Source organism: Dromiciops gliroides, chromosome 2 (genome assembly GCF_019393635.1).
Source record: "Dromiciops gliroides isolate mDroGli1 chromosome 2, mDroGli1.pri, whole genome shotgun sequence".
Lineage (NCBI taxonomy): Eukaryota > Metazoa > Chordata > Mammalia > Microbiotheria > Microbiotheriidae > Dromiciops > Dromiciops gliroides.
Window position 1 is genome coordinate 50,241,816 of NC_057862.1, and position 26,661 is coordinate 50,268,476.

A 26,661-nucleotide genomic window follows, 5' to 3' on the forward strand; every position below is an offset into this window, starting at 1 on the left:
AAAAAAAAAAAAAAAAGGGACTGGGAAAGGCTTCTTGCCAAAGGTGGGATTTTAGATGAGATTTGGAAGAAGCCATATGAGCCAGTAGGTGGTGGGAGGAGCGAGAGCATTCCTGGCATGAGGTTAGGTAGTAAAATGCTGGGAGCCAAGAGATGGAGTGTTATGGTTGAGGAACTATTTATTAGAAGGTCAGTGAAGGTGAATCATGGAGGGTAGTAAAGTATAAGAAGATTGGAAAGGTAGAAAGGGACCAACAATTCAATTCAATTCAATAAACATTTATTAATGTTTACAACATGTATATGCCAGGCACTGTGCTAAGTGTCTGGGATACCAAAAGAGGCGAAAGACAGTCCCTGGTTTCGAGGAACTCACAATGGAATGGGGGGAGAGAACGTGCAAACAGATCTATTCAAAACAAGCCAGACACAGGATAAACAGGAAATAATTAAGAGAAGGAAAACACTGGAATTAAGAGGTGTTAGGGAAGACTTCTTGAGAGAATGAGGAGCTACTGGAGTTTATTGAATAGCACAGTGATGTGGTCAGATGTTCTTTTGGAAGAGCGATCAGACAGAGGGGCTAGAGATTGGATTGGAGTAAATGCTGCCCTTCTCTGCTTGTCTCATTTCACTTTCTAGAAGGAGGGTATTCAAGGACCAGCTCAAGCCTAGTCTTCTCCTGGGAGACTTCCCTCACCACCTGATTCCTTTCTGTTCTCCCACAACCTTTAGTATTTGTGCTCCCTTTAGGCCTGTAGGACACCCAGGCTAGTGATGTGGGGTGTGTTTTTATGCTGTTTTCCCCACCCTGCTGTGGGTTCTTTGAGGGCAGAGGCCTTATACTTCTTTTGTCATCCTCTACAGTACCTAGCTCAGGGCTCAGTAAAGACTAGCTGAACCAACAATAAATGACCAGAGCCTTCTTCCAGTGAGGTGCAGAGAGGCTGAAATATCAAATGTTCATGTTGTTTGCATTCAGGGCAAAGGATTGGGGCTGGAGGCATGAAGGGCTGGGGACAGAGGTGGGAAGAGCTTGGTTTGGAAGGGCTACAGATGGTTGGTGGTCAAGGATGGCAGAGGAGAAAGGTTGTGATTGGGGCTAAAGTCCTGGGGGATTGGGTACAGAAAGGTCTGGGGGCTACAGGAAGGGCTGAGATTGGGATGTTTAAGGGTTGGAGTTGTGGTAGCTTGAAGGGCTGAAGGTTGAATGCTTTACAGGGCCAGGGTGGGACTGAAGTCTGGAAGTATAGAGTAGGAAGCCTGGCTAGATGAAGAGCAGGGGTCCAGGATGGCTTGAATCTGAATATGTTTCCTGGACCCCTTTAGCTGGGAGTTCTGTGAATCAGGGCCAGGAGACTCCCTGGAGGCCAGCAAGGCTTCTGTATTCAGTTTCTCCACACCCTACTCTCAGATGGAAAGTACCACAGGAGGCTCCCTCCAAGTTTGACACAAATCCCTCACTCAGTCAGCCTGGAGAAGGAGGGGTGATGGTGGGGGACTAAGGCTTCAACAGGGTTATTTATTCCCAACAATTACACAATTCAGGAGCAAACGGGTTCTGTTTGCTACACTCCGGGGGCCCGGGGCTGGGGCCAGGAAGCCAATGAGGTTGGGGGGGAGAGTTTGAGGGGAGGAGGAATGGAAGTCCCAGCCAGAAAGTTGTTCCAAGTTACTCCCAAGCCGGGAGTAATGGAGACAGAAGTCCAAACTCTGTGGGCCCGTTCCCTGCTATTCCCTGTCCCCAAGAAATTGGGGAGCACACGCGTGTCCATGTATGGTATATGTAGAAATGGTCTCAGCACCCTGTGACATGGTCACCTATGGCTAAACTCACCCTCCGTTTTTTCGTTTTTTTTTTTCGTTGCTTTCCCCCTCCTTTTTATGGGGTGAAAGGGGTGGGGGAGGAGAGGATTTCTAAATATTATTTCATGCCGTTAACCCTCACTCTGCTATTCCTGGCCGTCTACCAGGAATGATTGAAGCTAGGAGGGCTAAGGGAAGGAAGACCATATATTTCCACTAGCAGGATTAAATGAAATCCCACAGGTCTTTATGGAACACGTGCTTTATGTGCCTAGCATGGCACTAGGTACGGTGATGGAAAGAGTCCAGGACAGGGAGGGACTCCTAGGAGGGTCTTAATTCTGACTCCACCACTAACTTGCAATAGGATTAGAATAAGCCACGTCGCCTCGATGGGCTTCAGTTTCTTCATCTGTAGGATGGGGCTGTGAGGATCAAATGAATTAATTACGTTTATGAATATATGCCTGTATGACATGGTCCCTGTCTGTCTTTCAGGAGGTGGATCTTGGGATCAGAAGACTTGGGTGGGAGTCTTGCTTCCAACACTGCCTATTTGCATGATCCCAAACAAGTAGAGTTAATGAGCAATTATTTAAAGCCCACCATGTGCCAGACACTGTGGTAAGTGCTAGGGATACAAACAAAGGCAAAAAATAAAAAAGCCAAACAAAAAAACAGTCCCCGCCCTCAAGGCGTGTACAGTCTAATGGGGGAGACAATATGAAAACAACGGAGTACAAACAAGATGTATACTGGTCGAATGGGAAATAATCACAAAGGGAAGGTATGATTCATGTTAAGCAAGATCAGGTGAGGCTTCTTGCAGAAAGTGGGATTTTAGCTCTCTCTCTCTCTCTCTCTCTCTCTCTCTCTCTTTTTTTGGTGAGGCAACTGGGGTTAAGTGACTTGCCCAGGATCACACAGCTAGTAAGTTGTCAAGTGTCTGAGGTCAGATTTGAACTCAGGTCCTCCTGACTCCAGGGCCGGTGCTCTATCCACTGTGCCACCTAGCTGCCTCTTTAGCTCTCAATTAATGTCTCTCATTCTTGGTTTCCTAATTGGCAAAATGGGCATAAGAGTTAGGCTACCTACCTTATAGGGTTGTTGTGAAGCAAGTGTTTGTTAGTCTTCATTTTTCTTTTAGAACTTTTTATTTTGGTCAAGGCAGTGAGGGTTAAGTGACTTGTCCAGGGTCACACAGCTAGAAAATTTCAAGTGTCTGAGGCCAGATTTGAACTCAGATCCTTCTGAATCCAGGGCCGGTGCTTTTTCCACTGCACCACCTAGCTGCCCCCTAGTCTTCATTTTTCAATCATGTCCCAGTCTTTGAGGCCCCATTTGGTATTTTCTTAGCAGAAATACTGGAGTGGTTTTCCATTTCCTTCTCCAGCTTATTTTATAGATAGGGAAACCGAGGCAAACAAGGTTAAGTGACTTGCCCAGGGTCACTCAGCTAGTAAGTGTGAGAGGCTGGATTTGAACTCAGAAAGATGAGTCTTCCTGATTCCAGACCCAGCACCCTGTGCACTATGGTGCCACCTAGCTAGCTGCCCCTCGTTAGCCTTTAGGGCTATCTAAATTTACCTTAGGATTTTTTGTAAACTTAAAAGTCCTAGATACATGTGAACTTATTAGTAAACCCCCTGAAAGCAGGGATTGTTTGTTTTTGTCTTTGTATCCCTGGTACCTAGGGCAGTGCCTGGCCCTTAGTGCTTGTTGACTGATAGCTTATTATTACTATTGTAGTCATTGTCGTCTAGCTGGGGAGACAAGGTTATAAAGGCATATAATATACCCAGCAGGCACTCAATATTTGCTCATTGAATGAATGAACAGTTTGAAGGCAGATATGGTCCTAATAGAATAAGCTATGCTTTCTACAGAGCGATTATTACAGGGCTGAGTTGTTTTTGGTCCTACGGGTAAAAAACAAGAGAAGCTGATGGGCAGGCCCCAGAAGACATGATCCAATATGAATAAGTGTATAGAGTTGTCCAAACTGTATACAAAGGATCAAAGGACTTCCACTCACCCTAAGTTACTTTGCCCCTCTGGGCCTATTTCCTCATCTGTAAAAGGAAGGGGTTGGAGGAGATGGCCTAAGTTCCCTTCCAGTCCGAAGTCTATGATTCTGTGATCCGGTGAAGTAGAGAATCTATTAGAATTCAATGGGGCTCATCAGGGAGGACTTTTTGGAGGAGTTGTCTTGGCTCAGTCACTTGAAACCAGTAAAGATTGGTGGAGGGAGCAGGAAGAACAGCTATAAAGCAGTCTTTTGCTGGTATGGTTGGGCTAAAGAGCCGGGGGAACCCAGGCTTCTATTTCTTAGCCCCTTCAGGCTACCATGCCAGGATCTCCCTGATCAAGGCTTGGGTTTCGGGATCAGGGTGTCCGGCTTCTCTGTAAGTGATTATCAGTTCCTTGAATCGGAAGTTCCAGCATTGCCTCCTTTTAAAAAATTTTATTTGATTACTTTCCAGTTACATATTACATGTTGCCTCCTTTTTAGGCCTGGTTCCCTGCCCCATGGAATCAGGGAAAAGGTTCTTGGCTCTCTGTCTTCCTTCCCTTCCCTCCATCCTGGGATGAGAATTGCCTGCTGGGAATATATGGGAGATTGGGCAAAGGTTAGGCCTGAATGAGCCAGCTAGAGGAGATATGACCATTTACCTTCCCTTCTGCCCTAGAGGCTAGGATCTCTCCTTCCTCCCACTCTTACAGCTATCTCATCTACTACCCCCAGTTCAATCCAACAAGTATCTTCCTCATTGCTCTCTTACAGGTTTTGGGGATGAGTTCACTATATTTGATCTTGGATAAACAATGCTCTGGTGGGCAGCTTGGTGGCACAGTGGATAGAGTCAGAAAGACTCATCTTCATGAGTTCCAATCCATCCTCAGATACTTCCTAGCTTTGTGACCTTGTGCAAGTCACTTAACCCTGTTTGCCTCAGTTTTCTCATCTGTAAAATGAGCTGGAGAAGGAAGTGGCAAACCACTCTAGTATCTTTGCCAAGAAAACCCCAAATGGGGTCATGGAGAGCTTGAAATGACTGAACAACAACAACAACAACAAAAAGTATTGTTCTGGCTTATGGTCTGGAGTTAGGTTCTTCATGTTTCATTCACTCCTGAGGGTAGAGGGAGATATCTAGTTATCTTAGTCTTTATGTAGGAATATGGATTTAGCACCCAAACCTGACATTCACTTGTGAAGCTTTGGCCGATTGACTGAAAGGAAGCTGGAGATTCTAGAATGCTTAGACATGTGAACCTCCAAATTGGTTTGGGAGTCTTCAGAGGTGGAAGAGGACGTTCTGTCCTGGGATCCACAAGGGAGTAAGATGTTCACGACTATTATCACTCAGCTTGCAGACAGCCATGCTTCTGGTGTTCATGAGGAGCTGTCCAGTTGCAATTAATTTAGGGGAAACTAGAGGGTGAAGTTGATCTCATAGTCCCAGGCCAAGTTGAGTCAAGCCAGAGATGGAGTGGCTCAAGGCAGTCTGGTCCAAGATGAACTGGGGAGGAAAGGGCCGAAGAAGGAGAGGCCTGTCACGAAATTACTCTTCTTGAGTCATTTGAGGGACAGAGGGCTTATAGTTCTCATGTGACACCTATGGGCTATATTTGCTACTCTGTGTGTATATCATGAGATATTTGGGACACCGCAGTAGTGGCAGTCATGTGTTGACTTTCTCAAGCCTACAGGATGACGGTTTGTCATTATATCACTTATTCAGTGAGGGAATGTAAAATCTGACTTGTCTTTAGGTGGTGCTCTATCTAGCCACCAGCCAAGTGGACTCATCAGAGTCTCTCTGGCACATGTGTAGGAAAACCTCTCTCACTGCTGCATTGTGCAATTTTGAGCAGCAGCATCGAGCAGGTTAACTGCTTGCAAACAGGGTTCAGATTTAGCTGGAAGATAATATGAAATACCGCTCATAAATATTAAAAATAGGAAATATATGACTCTTCCCCACCCTGTATTTGGAATTTCCTCTCACTGTCAAAAAAACTCCCCACATTCAGTATACTTTGGCCAGATAGATTATTAAATCTCATGAAAACAAAGGGGGGAAAAGGCATTCCTTACATGCAGCTTTCCTCCTTTTATCATCTCCTGAAACTCTTCCCATTTACCTTACCAGTTCTTTAGGGGCTGGGAGGCATGTGTGTGTGTGGGGGGGGGAGAGGGGGGTGGGGATAGTCCCAAATCATCTGAAAATTGTGGGATTAAGGGACACGTTGCATGTTTAGGACTTCTCTAGAAGGTCAGGGATTATACTAAAGAGAAGCAGAGGAAATGTGAGGTGATGATGGGAACAAGTCATCATTCTCTGCAATCTCATCAGCTGATGGTTTTTTTTCCCCAATATCAGAAATGTCTGTAGTTTTATCAATGGAAATAACATTCAAGATGCATTACCATTTGCTTTGCTGTCACACTCTAAAGACCATGGGGACTTTCCATTAACAGTTTTAAAATTTATTTCATTAAATATTTCCCAATTGCACATAAAAGTTTTTGACAATCATTTAAAAAAATTTTGAATTCTGAATTCTCTCCCTTCCTCCTGCCCCTCCCCCTCCTTGAGAAGGCAAGCAATTTGATGTAGATTATACATGTAAAGTCATGTAAAACATATTTCCACATTAGCTATATTGTAAAAGGAAAATGAAAACAAAATAAAACAATAAAGATAAAGAAAAATTTTAAAGTATGCTTTAATCTGCACTCAGAGTTCATTAGTTCTCTCTCTCTGGAGGCAGATAGCATTTTTTCATCAATTTTTCCACATCACCTCCAGCATTTGTTATTTTCCTTTTCTGTCATGTTAGCCCATTGGATAAGTGTGAGGTGGTATGTCAGAGTTGTTTTCATTTACATTTCTCTAACCAGTAGTGATTTAGAGAATTTTTTTAATGCGACTATCAATAGCTTTGATTTCTTCTTCTAAAATCTGCCTGTTCATATCCTTTGACCATTTATCAACTGGGGAATGGCTCTTATTTTATGTGTGTCTATCTCTTCTTTATCTGGAGTTGACCAAGGGAAGAGAACAAGTCTCATGTGTTAGCAGCAATGGGATGCTGTTGCGGCCACTTTCCACAGTCCTAATCCCAAAGGCTAGAATAATTGCTACCCAGAATGATTACCAGAAATCATCTCTTAAGATCAGGGTTACTCCTACCTCTTGTCATAGTAGCAATGGCAATCAGTGTCTACCTCCATCCACACAGCCATCAGCAAGTGTCTCTTCTGGTTGAAACAAAGGAAAAAGGGAACCCCAAGACCTCTCTACCCATGAACAGAGCGTGTTACTTTCCAGTGTCTCACAATTCTGTTGCCCCACTTCAAAAACTTCCAGGGCATCCCTAGCTTGCCGCAGAAATGAAATATAGCATTAAAACTATCACTATACCTCAGTTGCATTCTATTCTGAAAGCCTTAACTTGGGGAAGAGGCTATTATTTTGGAGAAAGGGTAGAGCTACACTAATGTGGCAGAATTATGACCGTCCGATGTTGGTGGGAGGAGATGCTCCCTCAACTTTCATTGGGTCATCTGAGACAAATGTTGCACTATCCTCTAGGACCAAGATGGTGGCTTCCTGTAGACACTAGGCTTGGCGTTGCTGATTGGGGAGGAGTAGTTACCACATTCCCTGAGGCATGTCTGGTGAGATGACAGGTTCTTAGGGTGGCATCCTCAAAGTCTGTAACTCTTGTTAATTTTTCTTATTTTCACCCTTTCCTAAGTTTCTTACAAGCTCTTGTGAAAATGCATTTCCTGCTTTGGTCTGTAACCAAGAAGGATATCCACACTCTATAGAGAGTGTATAGCAGCAAGAGAGATGGAAAGTGTGGATAGAAGAGCTACTACAAGTTGGAAGGGGTAGTTATTAAATCATTGCAGTTACTTAGTGACTAGAGAGGGCAGCAGGTAGAGAAGCAGACTTGAATTTTGTTTTTTCTTTAACCCATTTCCTCAGGGGGCCAGAGGCAGAGCTTACAGTTTTGTTGGAAGCTAGATTTCATTCCAGACTCCAGGGCTATGGTGGGATTGTGTGTGTGAAGGAAGATCCAAGCCTCAGTTTCCTAAGTGAGACCAACCTCTCAGGAGGATGAATAGGAGGAGGTGGGGGGCAAGGGTGGGGCCTCATGTGGAAACATTTCAGAGACGAGGACTGGCATGAGGCCAGGGAGTCTGGCCAGCTGGGGATATGGAGATGGGAGGGGGTTCCCATCCCTCCATCCCCTCCTCAATTTCCCTTTCCTCCAACCCTCCCTCTGTACCTCGGAGGCCTATAAACATGGCAGGATGCCATGTTGGCTGGGACACACAGATCCAGTCTCTCTCTCTCTCTCTCTCTCTCTCTCTCTCTCTCTCTCTCTCTCTCTCTCTCTCTCTCTCTCTCTCTCCCTCTCTCCACCCCTCTTCTCTCTCTCTCTGCCTCTCTGTCTGTCTCTGTCTCTCTTCCTCTTTCCCCCTTCTCTGTTTCTGTCTCTCCTCTTCTCTCTCCCTCTCTCTCCCTCTCTTCTGTCTTTCTCTCCCTTCCTCTTCTCTCTTCCTCTCTTCTCTCTCCCTCTCCTGTTATCTTTCTGTCTCTCCCTCTCTTCTCTCCCTCTTCCTTTCTCTCCCTCCCTCTCTCCTTTCTCCCCCTCTTCCTCTCTCCCTTCCTCCCTCTTTTCCTCTTCCTCACTCTCCCTCCTTCTCTCTCTCCCTTCTCTCTTCCTCTCCTCTCCCATCTCTCTCCCTCTCTCCTCCTCCTTCTCCTTCTCCTTCTCCTCCTTCTCTTCCTCCTCCTCCTCCTCCTCCTCCTCCTCCTCCTCCTTCTCCTTCTCCTTCTCCTTCCTCCTCCTCCTCCTCCTCCTTTTTCTTCTCTCTTTCTCTGTCTCTCTCTCTCCCCTCCCTCCCCCTTCCCTCCCCTGTTGTTGTTGCTGCCTCTGTTCAGGAGTGGATTGGAAAAGCTGACGAGGAGGAGTGAGGAGGCTCTGTGCCCAGGACTTTGCACCAACCAATATTGTGCTGAAGCTGGGACTCCACCCAAGCTCTCTCTCATGTCCCTCAGAAGCCAGAGGGTACTGTCAGAAGTGGGCCTGGAATGGACTAATGGTCTGAAGGGAAGTAGATGTCCTTGCAGAAATGGACCTCAGGATGGAATATTTTGGTCCATTCATTTTCTAAGTGATAATGAAGCAGCTTCTCTGTGCTGAGCTCCGCGGGTCCTGATCTCAGTTTGGTCTTAGTTCAGTTGGTTTTTCCTTTATTTTCTTTTAAACATTTTAATTAAAGTTTTATGGATGCTTTTTGTTTTTATACATATCACTTACAGGCAAACCATCTCTCCACCCAAAGAGCTTTCCCTTAAGGAAAACAGTTAGAGAAAAGCAAACCGCACAATGACCACATCTGATAGAAAAGGCAACATTTTGTACCCATGGTCCCCCGCCTCATCAAGGGAAATACAATTTATTCATCTCTTCTCTGGGGCCAAGATTGGTTATGTCAATGAGGGGTTCAGTTGTTTGAGGAAATCGGGAAAACTTCTTGGCCTGGCAGTGATTTGAGTGGCTTCAACTGGTGTTTTATTTTTTTATTTTATTATTATTATTTTTTTTTAGTGAGGCAATTGGGGTTAAGTGACTTGCCCAAGGTCACACAGCTAGTAAGTGTTAAGTGTCTGAGGCCGGATTTGAACTCAGGTACTCCTGACTCCAGGGCCGGTGCTCTATCCACTGCGCCACCTAGCTGCCTCCCTATTTTTTAATGAGAACAGAAATAAGTGTGGTTTGGTTCATGATTCTGTAAAGATGAATCCAAGTCACAGATTCAGGGCGCTGAAAGGGATGGATCCCAGGCATTGTCTAGTCCAGCATCTCATCTCTTTCGGGACGATGGTTTACAGGATCCCTAATGCGGGGTCTCCAAGTCCTGCTTGCACTCTTCCATTAACAGGGCACTCAATCCCATCATGCTCCCTGTTCCATTGTCAGGCAGCTCTGACTGCTAAGGAGGCCTTCCTGGTGTTGAGACTGCCTCCCATGGCTCCTATTGGGTTCTGAGAGTCTGTCAGAAGCCTGAAGGCTAGAAAGCTCCCATTCCTTCACCCACGCTTCACCTGAGCCTTGGTCTTAAGTCACTCATCATCCTCTGCCATGCTCCAGCTTGTCAGTTACCTTCCCGGCACTGAAAGGTGCCCAGTCCTAAAAGCGATGCTCCCGACGTGGGGAGACCGGGGGAGAGCATAGCAGCACTGACTTTCATCTTCCTTATAGTGAAACAAAGTCGAGGGAGACCCGTGTCAGCCTTGTACCTCCTCCTGGTGCCCCTCTGCAATCACAGAATCATAGATTGATGAGGAGATGGAAGTCCAAAGGGGGAAAATGACTTCCCAACATCCCATAGGTAGGAAGTATCCTCATTTTTTCTTTTACAATTAGAAAATTTAGACAGAGGTTTGGTGACTTGCCCAGGGTCACAAAAAATATCTGAAGCAGGATTTGTACTCAGGTCTTCCTGATTCTAGGCCCAGAGAGCTATCCACCACGACTCTTAGTTACTGAAGACTAAGTCTATGAGACTTGACTGTGTCTGCATCTATGAGACTACCATTTGGCTAAAGCTGTGTTCCTAGTGGGCATCCTGGATGAGGATAGAGAGTTTGAGGAGGACGCAGATTGTAAGGGGAAATGGTGGAATAGAAACAGATCTCTGAGCTGACAGCATTAGATGTCCAAGTTGTTGGTGTCTGACCTCCAAAAGGACAGTCAAGCTGAAAACAGCACAGATCTGGCCTTTTCAACTAACTTTGCTGTGCAATCTTGGGCAAGTCACTTTCATTTTCTGTATCCTGTAAGACAAAGGATCTCTGAGGTCACCAGCGTGGGGAGTTCCTTGTACAACCCCTCTGTGATTTAGTAAATAAATCCTAGGGAGGTGACTGAGGCACAGGTCACATAGGTCACATAGCTAGGACAAGGTGGAGGCCGTATTTGCATTCAGGGCTCCCTGACTTCAAGTTTGGCACTCTTTCCATCATATCTTTCTGCCACTCTAAGAAAAAAAATGAAAAAGGTCATTAATTAATTAAATAATAACAAAACGGTGAGGTTGGACTAGATGCATCATGTCCAAAATGTCAGAATTGGATAGAATCTTAAATGCCTTCCATCCCACCCTCTTCATTTTATAAACAAGGAGCTGAATCCCTGGGATATCTCTAGGGTCCCTTCTAGCTCTGCTAATATTCTATAATTCCACTTGTCTGCCTGTCAGACTCTTTCCCCAACCTTATAAGAAAATGACATGACCTAGTTTTCTGGTAACACGACCAATCTCCCTTCTAAGTCTTGGGTACCTCCTTGCCCCCTTCTCCCCTCCCCCCAACTCTGGAACATCATCCCCTCCTCAGCTCCTATTTATTTCTCCTGGGAGCTATTGGTGGGTGAAGGGAACAGGCTAAATCCAAAGGGTTCTGCAGATGGGGTCTGCACAAGAACCTCCAACTCATTGTCTGGGCTCCATGGCAACGGAGAAATAAACACACCTCCAGATTCCAAATTCCAATCTGATGTCATCCCCCCACGACCTTCACTGAACTCCAACTGCCATCTTCTTTTCTAGTCGGCTTCAACCAGAGAGGGTAGTGGTGAGAGGAGCTTGGGCTGTGCCCAGGCCCTGCTGAATGGGCCAGAGGAGTGGAGCCGAGAGAGGCCGAATTTTGCGGGGGGAGTGAAAGAGAAACAGAAAAAGATAGGGAGCTCTGGGAGGTGTGCGGGGGCGGGGGGGGAATCCCGCTCCCCCCACATACCACAGATGGAGCCAGCTGGCTACTTGTTTGTTTAGGGCCTGACTCCCAGCTTTAGTCCCTGCTAACCCATTCTTCCTACCTGCACCCCAGGCCCCTCACCATGGGGGCCAAGAAACTGAAAAAACTGAAGAAAGTTGTCTTCTATGCTGAGCGTTCACAGGAGAGTCTCTCACCAGGACCCTCAAGGCAGGAAGTTATGCAGACCCCAGTCCTTATGGCCCTCTTGAAGAGTGAGTGGAGACCTCATCCCCATTCCAAAGAAGGCTCCTGGGATTTGGGGATAGCAGTATAATAGGGCACAAGGCCATAACACAAAGGAATAAAACTCCAATGACAAAATTTCAGGCAGTGTTAGGGGAAATGTTGATGGCAAGAGTGGGAACTGAGAGGGCGGGGTTGTCTTCCTTGTTACCTTATCATATGGCATTGAGAGCTGGTCGTTTCACCAGTGATGGGCAAGGGTGTCCTTGTTCATCGTTCCTAGGAAGACAGAGGCATACCAGCTTCTGATGGATTGACTTTTCTCCTTGCCTTCTTCTCTATCTCTACTAGGTCCTGGGCCTGGGAGGTACCTCCGCCCATCTTGCACAGGCTACTTGGGCCACGATGTCTCCATGCACAGAGCACCAGCCTACACTTTCCACATCGGGCATTCAGAGAAGCGTGAGATTCTGGGGAAGAAGTAGGGATGGAGAATGGGAGCAAGGGGGAGGTGGGGTGGGCAGAGTGTGTTACCAAGGACAAGTGGAAGCTACTCTTCCCTCCCAGACTCAGCTAAGCCCTGTTGTTTGAGGAAGAGAATGGGGCAGGGCAGTGTCTTAAATGCTTCTGTAGTGGGTGGATATGGAAGTTGGGGTGTAGGGTGTTTGTGGGGGCAGAAATCACCCTTCAGTGATCCTGGTCCTGAAAATATGCACTAATGCTCAATAAATGGGAGGTCGGATGGTCTTCTGGAAAGAGCTGAAGCCAAAGGACCAGGCTTCACATTCTGACTGATACTTCCTATCCACAGGATGGTGGGCAAGTCACTTGGCCTTCTTCTGCTTTAATTTCCGTATCTGTAAAATGAAAGGGTTAGATTAGATGACCTTTGAAGATCTCTTTCAGCTCTAAATGTTGATCTGATGATGCTCTTAGCCTAGTTTTCTCCAGATTAGGAAGGTCTTTTTATTTAAGTCTCTCCAGAGAGTGGTCCTTATGGAACAAGCTTTCCAAATGTTCCCTCCCCGCAAACTCACCCCAGTCCCCAAGGCCAGGCTGCAGCCTTTTACACTAGCCTAGGACAGAGTTACTTAACTCTCTTTTCATAGATCTTGTGGCAGGAGCCTTGGGCTATATGAGTCATGGTGGTGCCTGATCCTGCTGTTATCTCAATATGTCACTGTGTCTTTGAGGTAGACACTGACTTAACCCTAACTCCTGTAGAAAGATTAAAACAAGGCTGGGGCTCTGTAAGAGAAGCCTCCCTTAGGATCATGATTGATTGATTGATTTTTTGTTTTGTTTTATTTTTTGTTTTTTTTTTTGCAGGGCAATGAGGGTTAAGTGACTTGCCCAGGGTCACACAGCTAGTAAGTGTCAAGTGTCTGAGGCTGGATTTGAACTCAGGTCCTCCTGAATCCAGGACCAGTGCTCTATCCACAGTACCACCTAGCTGCCCCCTGGGATGATGATTTATTGAACTATTATTTGCCTATAGATGTGTTTCTATGACCCTCTCTAATTTCTTTCAAATTAGGTCTCTGCTAATCTAACTCAGTTTATGGCATTTCTTAGTGCTCTTTTCCCAGAGGCCCCTTGGTCCTGATATGTGTATCTCTTTAGCAGGACTCAGAACAGTGGAAGAACTCCAACCCAGATTAGTGACTCCTTGTGGTGGCTAATCCTTCCAGGAAAGGGCCTCTTTGGTCAGACATATGCCCCCCAAGTGCCAGCCTCTTGGTTCCCTATAAGACCTAAAGACACTTGAAAAGGGAAGTGCTGCTACAGGGCAGGGGGGTGGGCTGCATGATCTTGGCAGGTCCTGTTCAGTTCTGTCACTCAGAGGGAGTTACTACTGTGGGTCCCAGCCTTTGGTTCTGGTCAGAAAGCTTGGCCTTGGGCCTGACACGCTCTTCCCTCCCCTCCACAGGGACCACTGATACCTGCAGTCCTGGGCCCTGCCACTACTATGACCCCCGGGTCACCCGCTTTGGAGTGTCGAGCTGCTCCCAGGTTCCGATGGAAGAACGGATAGCAAACCTACGTAAGATGGTGCCGGGCTGTCACTAGGGATTGGGAGGTGTGGGCTGGTGAAACTTTCTGTCGACGTTGTTTAAGAAGGAGAGGATTCAAGACGGACCACACATTACCACCTGGACCTGTCCCAGTGCTGGGGGAGTCTGATTCGCTGTCTCTGGGAGGAGGAGGAGAAGTCGGGTGGGCATTTGTTGGGGGAGAGAGAAATGGAGGAAGTTGGGGAGGAGGGGAGAGGACTAAGAGGCTGCGTGGAGCCAGAGTTCACCAGGATGATCAGATGTAGTGGACAAGTCAGGAAGCCGAAGACAGAATCAAAGTGATGGTCTATGAAGTGGTGGAAGTTAGCAGGGTTACGGAGAGGAGCAGCAAGCATCGAAGTGCTTGGCACCCCCTCTCCCTTCTTTCTTGTCTTGTTGCATCGACCATGCCACAGAGCGGCGCACTAACCTGCCCTGCTCCGCACTCTGCTGCAGATACATTTCTGTGGACGCTTCACCAAACCATGACAAGCCAGGGATGGTCTGGGGGTGCTCTTGGGTATTGGTGTCGTAACCAGCATATAGGACATGCTTCCTCCTTGATCTGTCGCACCTGTGCTGCTGCAGGCCCAACACTATAGATGCCTCCATGGGACATGACGCGGGTCTGTGGATAGATCTTCCAAAACCTCTTCTGGATGCTGGCATTGCAACGTTCATGGATGCTCCGGTACTGATGCTCTAGTGCCAGCGTTATGACATCACGAACTTGAGGAGCCCAGAATTCCCTCTCTCAGTATATGGAAGGGAACAGGCATTTATTAAGTACCTACTATGTGGCAGGTACTGTGCTAAGTCCCCAACAACCCTGGGAGATAGTGATATTAGTATTCCCATTTTTTTGCAGTTGAGGGAACTGAGGCGGATAGCAGTTAAGCGATTTGCCCAGGATCACACAGCTAGTCAGTGTCTGGGGCTGGATTTGAACTCCAGTCTTCCTGATTGCAGGCCTAGGGTTCTATCCGCTGCACCACCTACCTGTTGCTGACTCTTGAGGCATCTGCCAATGCCTTCTCACCACATATACCCTGATCTTGGGCAGCATGCCTCTCCTCTGGTAGTTCATTTCATGGGAAGGAGAGGGAGAAGGGCTGTGACCAGGAAATGGGGAGGGGGGAAGAAGCATGCAGTCAGGAAGGGGTGTGTGGATGTGGGAATGGACACTGTTGTGAATTCTACTTGGAGGGGAGATCTGAATAGGTTGGGATTGGGAAGAGACGAGGGTGTGCCTCATCTGGGAGATGTAGCAGGGAACTGCTTCTAGCCTGCGCTCCTACTTCCCACCATTCCCTGGGGCAACAACTCGGCTTCCTTCTGTTTCACCACATTCTAAACCTTCCCCCTGCTTTTAGAAATGGAAATTCCAGATGTAACTGTTAGCACCCCATGCAGGGCATTTGGATAATTACACCAGCAACTCTACCTCAGGCAGTATTTCCTTGAGTATTTTGGTGTTGGAGTAATGCAAGCCTGGTTGGTGCAGCTGTGGTATTGTCTGAAAGGATTTTGTGGTTGCAATGAGAGGATGTGCAAGGAGGGAAGGACAGGCTGAGCCACTAAGACATCAGGTGTGCTCCATAGATCAAGGAGCATGTGGTGGTGTCTTGATCTTTATCACCTGGCACCTTGATGTGGGCACATTAACTTCTGAGGATGCTCTGCAATGACCTAAGCCTGAGAGTCAGGAGTTAATCGTGTGTCTGATTGTGCAATATCTTCCTGGTGGAGCTGTTGTCCCCCTAAGGGACAGGGATATAAGAATTACACTGTCAGTATTCTGTAAACTGTGACTATAGATTCCCATGGTCCATGACAGCACAGGTATGACTGAGAGAATAGGAAAGTTCTTGGAAAGTATTATCAATGATGCAACTATCTTACTAGTCACAGGGACACAGTGCCGACCTTGCCTAAGACCTTTGCTGTGCATTGTATATCCATCAGTTGGGCAGTACAGACCGCTACTAATGCTATCTAGTGCAACAGATGGGGAACCCACGGGCACAGAGGGAGAGCCACCCAGGAAGCCAATCTCCCCGGAGTCCCATAGAGGCCTTGTCTGGCTCCTTCACTTGTTCCTGCACCACAGCCAGCTCTGCAGCCAATTTAGAAACGCTGGTTCACTATTTTGAACTCTCTCTACTTTTATAGATCGGCTGGAGTCGACCTGAGAGGCAGAAGTGGTGTCCTTGTCAGGGTCATTGGCACCAGGAGCTGACGTTCTGGGCCCCAGATAATGACCCTGGTGACCTCTTTTTTCTTTTGGGTCTTGCTCTCCCTATCTTGCCTAGGGTTAGATGCCAGCACTGACTGGTGCAAAAACTTTAATCCGTTCTCTGGCTCTGACCTGGGTTGGTTCACCCCTCCTTAGGGAGCCTGGTAGCTCTTCACCCTCATGGGCTCAGCAGACTTAGTGTGGACACCCAATTATCTGAGGCCTATGGCCTCTCAGGACCCCAGAACTCAATCCATCAGCCTCAGCACATACACACCCTGGTTTACAAACAAGTTGCTCCCTTCTAGACCTCTGGCTTCCTTATGGTCACAACCATCGTGGCACTGTGAAGCCAGCCTTCTCTTTTTACACAAGTGGAGAAAGGCTAGTTCAGGTTGCACAAGGATTAGCAGGAGCAACGCTGTGATTTAGAGGTGTTTATGGCTCAGGGGACATCTAAGAGAATGGTAGTGGTGGATAGATTTCCGTTTCCATATGCATATACATATATGTATGTATATAGGTATGTGTGTATGTCAATATACAGACAGAAATACGTATGCATATATGTATACACACGTCTGTATATATGTATGCATACACACATATATTTGTTCTGTTTGGCCCCAGAGAGCAGAACCAGGACCAATGGTGGAAGTGGTGAAAAGGCCAACTGAGGCTTGAGCTGACCCAAGGTGGAATGAGCCAGCTTGAGACCTCACCGGTCTTTGAGCAGAGGCTGAATGACCACTTCTTTATCTGTTGGGGCTGTGATTCTTTCTCAGGATTGTCGAGGTCTTTTCCAACAATCTGTGATTCAGTTCTTTTTATGGAGGAAGGGAGCGCCCCTGCTGGAGAATCATTAGCATTTCAAAGTAGGAGTTTCTGAGTTCTTGGATCCCTACACCTGAGGCATGTGGCATAATCAAAGACAGTCGGGAAAGAGTCAGGAAGGCAGTGGTTGCTTGTACATGAAGTTTTGTCAGTCAAGGGCTATTTCAGTCTGAGAAGAAGCTCTAGGGATAGATAGATCTCGAGGTCTGAGGAAGGAACTCAAGAAATACCCAGCAGGACACTTGGTCTTCAGAGGTCTGGCGGGAGTAATAGACGCGATAGCCCATTTGAGGGATTGATGGGAGGAGAGGAGAAAGTGCTAGATTCAAGACCAAGAACCTTGAGAGGAAGTAAAGGGAGGATAGGCTAGTCCAGAGCCCAGACTACTGGCCGCCCGGAGGAGACCTCAGTCCTCCGGTGAGAGCGATTATCCAAGTTAGCATCAGGGGCTCTGTTTCCCCTCCATGGAGCCTCGGGTCTTTGTTGTCAGTCTAGTGAGGAGTGGATTTAGTTTGATGGGGAGGGGCTCAGTTAAGTTAACCTTGCAGCATATTGGAGGTGCTGTTAACTTTAACCATGCATTTCCCCCTACATTTTCAATGACTGATAATGTTAGTGCAGTCAGGGAGGCAGAGAAATTGAACTGTGGGTCCAGGAAGGCAGCCCGTGATGCCAAAACCCTCAGAGGGCAGCCGCATCTTTCTTGTTCTGAGGCTGTCTATAGGCAGAGAGAGCCAGGACCTTTGTTCCTAGACCAGCCTTTATATTGTGCCGACAGATACTGAGAGCATGAGAGGTGGTAGAGTAGTATGGTTTCGCAGACTATAGCACTCCAGGGAGGTTTCCCTTTCTGTATGTGTTTGTGTTCCCCTGCATTGTTTCCATCCCTGATTATGTTTTTTTTTTTTTTTTTTAGTGAGGTAATTGGGGTTAAAGTGACTTGCCCAGGGTCACACAACTAGTAAGTGTTAAGTGTCTGAGACTGGATTTGAACTCAGGTACTCCTGACTCCAGGGCTGGTGCTCTATCCACTGCGCCACCTAGCTGCCCCCCTGATTATGTCTTGTGTGATGGATCACATAGTAGCCTGCCTGAGGTTTGGAGCTCAGAGAATATTGGACAGTTTGGTCAGTACTGACTCCATCATAAGGACCAAGATAGCTATGCTTTTGTTTGTTTATTTGTTTTGCAGGGCAATGAGGGTTAAGTGACTTGTCCAGGGTCACACAGCTAGTAAGTGTCAAGTGTCTGAGGCCAGATTTGAGATAGCTATGCTTTTGACAGTGCCTTCTGACCTCTTACCTCTGGCATTTCTGTACCAGAAGTTATGGGACATTGAGAGACAGAAATTCTCAATGGGGAACTGAATAGGAAAAGTCTCTCTGGTCACTGTTGGAGGCAGTTGTGAAAGCCTGGAAACTAGGACCACACAAATCCTTCAAGTCTGTGTTTTGTGGAAACCAATGACTACGTTGGCATAGCCTTTGGTCTCCAAAGGCCTGGCAATAATAATAGACATGATAATTAATAGTCCACTTGAGAGATTTCAGGGAGGAGAAGAGGAAGTATTGGAATCAAGACCAAGAATGTGATATTGATGTGTCAGGGAGGGAGGAAGGGCAAAATGGGGAACCTCTGTCCTGTAGCTCCTGTTAAGTCATGGTGGTGGAGGGAAATTATGCTAGGGTAGGCAGGGAATAGTTGGCCATCAAAACTGCCCTGGGAGACCTGACAATACTACTTAGAGGATATGTGTCAATTTCAGGAGTGTGCTGGAGTACACTCAAACCAGGTCTCTAGAGACAATTGTTAACCTTTCATTGTGGTCATTTATACCTTGGATATTGAGAAATGCTACAAATCAAGGCTTGATTTATTGTCTTATTGATTATCTAGACTTAAGAAAGTGTTGGAGAAAATGTTAGTAATTCAGATTAAACTTAAAAGTAGAGCCAGTTGTTAAACATTTACCAGCATATCCCTGGTTATGATCCTTACTGATCACAATAATTCAGTTTGTTGGAAGCAGACATGTTCCTTTGGGCTGCCGTGCTCAGGGGATGCTCCTGTTTTTGGGATTTTTCCTTGAGAGGGATGCTTGTACTTAGAGTAAAGAACATGTTGGTATTATTTACTGGTTTGGATGCTGGCAAAAGAGGAACTGCCATGTAAATGAGGCTCCTGGGTGTGTGGAAGGAGTTCTGGTAAATAGTACAGAGTGAGGAGAATAAGTGTGCATGAATGAGAGTTGTTTGGGAATTTAGAGCACTGTTTCATTGAGATAAAAAAATAAGTACATGTGAAGGCTTGGGGTTGGAAGCTCAACTGGTCCACAGGGAAACAGTGTGAATTTGAGGGCATTTGGTAGTTTGCTTTCCCTCTGTTGTAGGTTCTAGTGTTTTCTTATAATACCAGCATTGTTGAGTAGTGATAAGAAAGCATGGTTAGGGACTAGCCAAGATGGTGGAATAGCAGGAAGAAACAGAGCCAAGTTCTATCCAGATAACTATTTCAAAATGATCTTGAAAATTACACCAGGCTGTGATTGAGAAATATAAGAGAAAAAAATCATCATTTCTTCTGGCCAGCATAGGGAGACACAAAAAAGTGCTACAGACACTAGAAATGGGGTCTAGCCAGGGTGGCATTGAGGAACATTACAGTACAGAGACTTAAAGAGGGCTGATGCTATGTACTCTAATGAGAAGAATCCCCAGATATGGAATAGAAGGGCATGACACTACAGGGAGTAGGAACAGGTACCAAGTAGCAGCTGCCACTTATTTCCCAGTGTTGGGTCACATCCAATCTGGACCAACTAGGGAACTTGCTGAGGGGTAAAAATTGAGAAATGGAATGGTCATGGGCTTTTTACTAAACTAAGAGCAAGTATAGAAGTGAGCAGTAGCTCTATGACTTATTCCAGAGCAGGACAATGTCTCAGATCCATCTCCTAGTCCAATCTGAACCCTGCAGCAGAAGAACCAGGTCAAGAAGCTTTAAATCATAGGGGAGCCTTCTGTGCTGTCACTTTGAACATGTAGAACTTTCCAGTTGGATGATGGAGTCTGGAAGCAGTCTCCTGGAGCTCCAACCTGGGGCACGTCTGCAGTTGTGTTGCTGGGATCCAAGCCCACGTCAGTAACTTGCAGAGCTCACACCAGGAGGGGTAGTGCACTGAGTGCTTGCAAGGTTCCCAGCTTGAACTTTCCCCGAGATTCTAGAATAATACAACATTCATTACATGAAGAAAGTAGCAGGAGCCAAGAAGACACAAAATGAAACTGAGAACAAGCCCAGCCATTACCTCAAGAAGGGTTTTGGCTCTCACACAAGGTCTGAAGTTAGGAAGTAAGGATGAAAAGAAGCCATCATATTGTCCTGAGTGCAAGTCATCTTGGAGTGAGGTTAGAACAACCTGATTTGCTGACATTGGCAGCTGGATTGGATACTTGATGATTAGTGTTCTATGTGCGAACATTGTTGGAATTGGTAACAGGAAGATGCAGTTCTTCTGCATTTGGCGGTGCCCCATATGACCATGTTGTCAACCAGGCCCAAGTTCTGTGACAGCTTTGACCTAGTCTCATAGAAATAGCACTATGGGCCACTTATTCCTTGCCTGAAATTGCCTACAATGTCTATAGGACTGTTGTTCTTGAAGGAATAAATCTGGCTGTGATTTTTCTTGGCAGAGGTTGTTTCCAATTAGAGTTTTCATTTCACGGCTAAGTTTTGGAAGGCCCTCTAGGTGCTGTTAGAAATGTGGATGTTCCTTACAACAATTTACCACTTAGTAGGCCAGGGGCAAACCAAATGTGGAGGAAGTCTGGCTTTGTTACTTTTCTTTTTCTTTTTGCGGGGCAATGAAGGTTAAGAGACTTGCCCAGGCTCACACAGCTAGTAAGTGTCAAGTGTCTGATTTGAACTCAGGTCCTCCTGAATCCAGGGCTGGTGCTCTATCTACTGCACCACCTAGCTGCCCCTTGTTGCTTTTCTATGTAGCGTTTGCAAAGAAATTTAATATATACCTATTTGATAGTTTCTTAAAAGAAGGATGTCATTCTCTTTGGCCCAGGGAAGTTCACATTTCAGGTGGGCCTTAGGGAAAACCCCATAACTTTGTCTTGTCAATGTTCTGAAGCCCTAGTGATTGCTTTGGTGAAGGAGAAATGCATATTCTATGGCTCCAAATCCAGAGCATTATGTGGCAATCATGAGACCGGAGAAAAAGCAAAGGAACGGGTAAAGAATAAAAACCCTCTTCTTGGTCCCTGGAGCCCAGGTCCACATCCTAGTATGGAGATCCTCACAGAGTATGAACAATTGGTCCTTGGGCTCATTAATGATCGCCAAGCATTTAAGCATTGAATGTCTATTTATTGTTTCACATCTCCTGTCCTAAGTCAATCTTTGTATCACAACAAGAGGAATGACAAGCTCCCATTTGTGTGGGGTTGCATGAAGAATTGTGAGGACCATCATGTCTTGGATTGGAGATAATATCTTTATTTTGATGCAAGGAGGAATAGTGTTTCATGTATAAACACTGGGAGGGATAGCTTGAGATGGCTACTGTACTTTCAAGGTGCCCCAGCATGGTCATGGGACATCCCTAAATGAAGTAGCCATTTCAGAAGCTGGGTAGATTGCTGAGTCAAATTATCTGGTCAAAGTACTGAGCAGGGCTCAAAACTTGGGCTGTTATAATCTTGCCTTCATGAAATGACCATTTCCCAATGCCTTGATTTTCCCCAGGGCTTTTCTTGGCTATCAAATTGGGACATAAATATAATAACTTATAACTATCTCATGGCTCAGGCCCTTTTCCATTGAGATCCAAATCTTTCCCCCATTTTGCATGAGCCCTGAAAGGGTTACTCATTCACATCTAGTTGAAATGGACTCTGTCACAGTGAAGAAGAAATCAACAGCAGCAACTCTAAAACTTCAGAGAAGAGGGGCATCTCTTGTTCCCAGGAAGGTTGGACATTAGTTTCTCCTACCCAGTTTTCTGCCTGTGTTGTTCCTCAGACATTACCACAGATTCTCTTGGGAGGGGATCATGACCACCACTCCTCCCTCCCCTCCCCTCCACAAGGCATTTTGTCTTAAAGGTAATGGGCATGAGGTGGTCTCCTTCTTACAGCCATCTGCTCCTGTAACGACTGCCCTGCCCCTTGATGCCATCTTGAGTTCTTCAGGGTGCTTCATGTGACCAGAGAGATGAGGCCCTGAAGAGTCTTTCATAGACAGGTCACCAGAGGTGAGACATCATCTCAGTGTCTCCTCTCACTGGTCTCTGGCATCTCTCTGGTGTCCTTCTCCAAAGCCCAGTGATTCTCTTTTTTAAATGTCTCCCATAGAGGGGTGTCTTAGAACGATCTCAGGAGCAGTTGGAGGAGTGCTATGATTAGCAGAGAAGTCAGTGAGGACCCTCTCATTAAGCTGAGAAGCCTTAGCCATCCTCCGGGCATTCCTTTGGTCTGTGTTTGGCTGATCCCCCTCCCTTCTGTGAATGGTGGGAGGGGTGGGGAGCGTGGCCTTGGTGTTCCTTGGGATCATGTCAGTCTGTGGCAGTGCCCATGTCATTCCACCCCCCTGGAGCCAGGCATGTTACACCCAGGGAAGGGCCTGAGATGTGTATCCAGCTGAGACCACACCTTCCTCCTAAGAGGGCTGCCCTGCTGGGAACTAGGGATACGACAAAGCCAAACTGGAAATCCATGCCTTGGGCCTATGCTTTCTTTCCCATCTCTAACCCTACTGCTAACCCTGCCTGAATGATGTCCCCTTTGACTTGTAGGTGTGTGGTCTACACCAGCGCCCCCTACCTACTTCTGGGAGAAGGTTCATCCCCCCGGTGAACGCCACGCACCCCAGTACACTATGGGCTACCGCTGTCCGTATCGTGTATCCGACCCTAACCCAGCCCCTAACCAGTACCCACAGCCCCGACGGCTGGGGTATGGCACCCCTGTCAACCACTCTGCCCCATGTTATAGCTTTGCTTCCCTGTCTGATCCATGGTATTTCAACAAGGAAGTCTACCAAGGCCCTGGCCCAGCCATGCATGCCAGGCCTGAGCCATCAGTTTACCAGAACCGGAGCCCCATCTACTCCATGGGCAAGCTCTTTGGGTACCCCCGTGACCAGACAAACTACCCAGGTCCTGGTTCCCACGAGGTGCAAACAGTCACCATGCACAAGCCCCGGCCACCTTCCTTCTCCTTTGGCATCAAGCATTCACCTCACCTCACTCCACTGGTTGTGGATGTGAAGGATTGATCCTGCTCTTCCTCTTTCCCACCCCACCAAAAGTCCTTTCCTCTCTCCTCCTCGTGAGTATAGAGCAGGAGTAGAAGGGGCCTCTGGAGGTGAGCTTAGTTTCTTTGCTCAGGATGTTATAGTCTGTGGGGCATCTCTCAAGTTGTAACCCCTGCCTAATAACTGCCCCCCCCCATTAGGATAGCTTTTCCCCACTAAAACGTATGTATTTTTTTTTCTTAAATAAAATTGACCTTGGTACAGTGGCAGAAATGGTCTCATTTGAGTGTTTAGCATACAGAAGATCCTAAATAAAGATTAGCTGAATGAATGAAGGAAGGAATGAAAGAGTGACTAAATGAACAGGTGAGTGAATATTTGTGTAAGTGAATGAATGAGTGAAGGGATGGAGGAGATGAGTGGACGAATTTAAGTAAGGCCAAGGATTTCATGCCAGGGTTCGATACGTGATGAATCTCCTTCTTGTGTCTCCCCTCTCATTGATTACATTGGCCTGAACCCAATTCAATTGAAAAGAAAGCACTGGGAGTTGGGATCCTGGGGGCTTATTGTCAGAGTGAGATTGAAGTACATGTTGGGCACCCAGGCCAGAGCTATGGGGCCACATGGGGACCTTTGCAGAAACGTGTGTATTTGTAGAGGTCTGTGTATGTGCACATGAGGGAGAGGTGAATGCATGTGCATGTATGTGCATTTGCATATGGTATATTAAGTGTGAGCCTGCACATGTGTAGGTCTCAAGGGCTAGCCTGGGACAAAGTTGTGAAGTCCTGTTCTTGTTTTACCACTTTGAATCCCCTCTCCCCTTCATTCTCCCTTATGGGCCTCTTGTCTGAAAAAAAAAAAGTATCTTATAAGCTTCTTCCACTTGAGAGAGGAACTACCTAGGTCCTAGTTCCCATGATGACACCCAATTAATTTCCACTTCCCAGGGCAGGTTTTGGGATCTGGGATCCTGGAGAGGGCAGGGCTGATCCCAGAGGGAGAAAATTCTGATGGGGGATTGTGAGGAGGGGTAACTGGTGCATTGTAGTGGGGTATTTTGGGACTTCCTAAGGCTTTTTCACAGGGCTTCTGGGGGCCAGCCTTGCCTGTCCCACCATGACTTTCCTCAACATATACAACTGTCCTTGGCCTCATGGGCCAGGTTGGCAAACTTGGCTTGTGTTGCAAGAACCAGGGCCTGGCACTGTCTATGAGAACCACCGGGTATGCTAATTTTTCCCCAAGAAGTGTTAGTTTCATTCTTCATGACAGTGTAGCCTGGGTCCCAAAGCCCATTATTAAAGGACTCTCTCCTCATTGGTTGAGATCAATGCCCTGCACCAGAATGATGGGTGGGATGGAGTTGGAGACATGGGAGAATCAGACTCTTGATATTCTTTGAGTTTTACCAGTCTCTTTGGGTCTTGACAGTTGCTTTGAGTATTTCTGGCTTCCAGCTTTGAGGGAGGAGATGGATGGTTCCAATCCTAATTCAGGTTGCTTAAAGGGAGAGTAAGACTGGGAAGAAGCTGGCATGAAAGAAGCCAGGAGTCTCCATCATGTCCCTACCCCCAGCTCACTACACTGAGACTTGGGAGAATTTCCCTTTGGGAGAGATCTGGGCCTCATTCTATTGCTTGAGCTGAGTTAACTTGTTCCCAATAAGAGAGTCTGCCATATATTTTATGTAAACCTTCTCTGATTCCTGTTTTGCTATCGACTTTGATAAATGGGTTTCTTTGCTACTCATTATGTGTATTCATTGTGGAACTGGTGTTTGGTAGGAAGGGGAGAGTCCTTTCCACATGAATAAAGAGTGATCAGTTTAGCTTGAACCCCAAAATCATATCCTCTAGATGAATAATATTTAAGGGAGCATATAGATATAATTCTAAGTTGCTATGCCCTCTCTCTGAGGAAAGCAGAGTGGTCAAGTTTCTGGCTCCAACCCTCAGCTTCCCCTTCAGAAAGGAAATAAATTCTTCCTTGGAGAAGAGTATGGGGGTTGGGGAGAAGAGGCTGGAGATGTCTATTATTGCCTCCTTGTGAGCCATGCACAAAGTCCCATGCTATACCAGTATGGAGAGCCTCACCAGTTCCTTCCACTTCTGTTCCCCATCCCCACACACTTTCCTTTTCCTCATTGCTAGGCAGCTGGTGGCTCAATGTCTAGGGCACTGAACCTGGAGGCAGAAAGACCTGAATTAAATTCTGATTTCAGACCCTCTGGGAAAGTCACTTAATCTCAGTCTGCTTGGTTTCCTCGTCTACAAAATGGGGATAATAATAATAGCACCTATCTCTGAGGGTTGTTATGAGCACCAAATGAGAAAATATTTGTAAAGTGTGTGTTCAGCACAATGTCTGGTACATAGTAGTCACTTAATAAATGTTGATTCCCTTTTCCCCTTTTAAAGTTTTTTGTTTTCTTTTTCTGATTATTTCTGGCCCTCTTGCTCATTCACTTCTCTTTCTCTGGAGATATCGTTGTTTCTTGTATGTTTCTTTTTCTCTGACTTTGCTTCACCCTTTTTTGTTTGTCTCTTGTCTCTGTCTCTCTCTGTCTCTGTCTCTCTCCCCCATTCTTTCTTTTCTTTCTTTTTCTTTTCTTTTTTTTTTTTTGGCAGGGCAATGGGGGTTAAGTGACTTGCCCAGGGTCACACAGCTAGTAAGTGTCAAGTGTCTGAGGCCAGATTTGAACTCAGGTACTCCTGAATCCCAGGACGGTGCTTTATCCACTGCGCCACCTAGCTGCCCCCTTTTCTTTCTTTTTCTTAATTTTCTGTCTCCATTTTTGGCACTCTCCTTCCATCCTTAGAAGGAACCTGAGAAGAAGAGGATTTGATATCTTTGATTAGGGTCTGAGGAAGGATAAGAGGTGATAAAAACCTTTCTCAAGCCCATGAATATTTGAGTTTACATGAAAGATTAGGACTCTAAAATTTTTTTTTTAAAAGAAAGATTAGGACTCTAATCCCAACAATAGCATCTTTGCCCTACCACTGGTTTGTATGGGAAGCACAGAGCTACAGAAAGTTGAATGGGCTAGCTGTGTGAACTTGGACAAGTCATTTTCCTTCCTGTGAGACCCAGTTTTCTCATTTGTTAATTAGGTTATTGGACTAGATTGACACTATATTTTCTTGAAAAACTGACTTTTAAAAATTCAAATTTATTTTCAGTTCCAAATTCTATCCCTGTTCCATTGAGAAGGCAAGAAAAAAAACCTTTACAAATATCTATAGACATACAAAATAAATTTTCTCATTAGCCATGTTCCAAAAAATAAAAAAGAAAGAAATGGAAGAAAATATGCTTTAATCTGTACTCTTTCTGGAAGTGGAAAGCATACTTCCTCATGAGTATTGAAATTGTAGTTGTTCATTATGTTAATCAAAGGTACTAAGTTTTTCAGGGTTGATTATGTTTACAAT

General features: G+C 46.1%; 1 protein-coding gene across 1 annotated transcript; it reads left to right on the top strand.

Moving 5' to 3' along the window:
- Positions 1-11,729: 11,729 nt before the first annotated feature.
- ODF3L1 (outer dense fiber of sperm tails 3 like 1) lies at positions 11,730-23,242 on the top strand. Its single transcript, XM_043980258.1, has 4 exons — positions 11,730-11,859; positions 12,182-12,292; positions 13,761-13,874; positions 22,761-23,242. Exons 1-4 carry the CDS (start codon positions 11,730-11,732, stop codon positions 23,240-23,242), a joined length of 837 nt encoding a protein of 278 aa, XP_043836193.1.
- Positions 23,243-26,661: the final 3,419 nt, after the last annotated feature.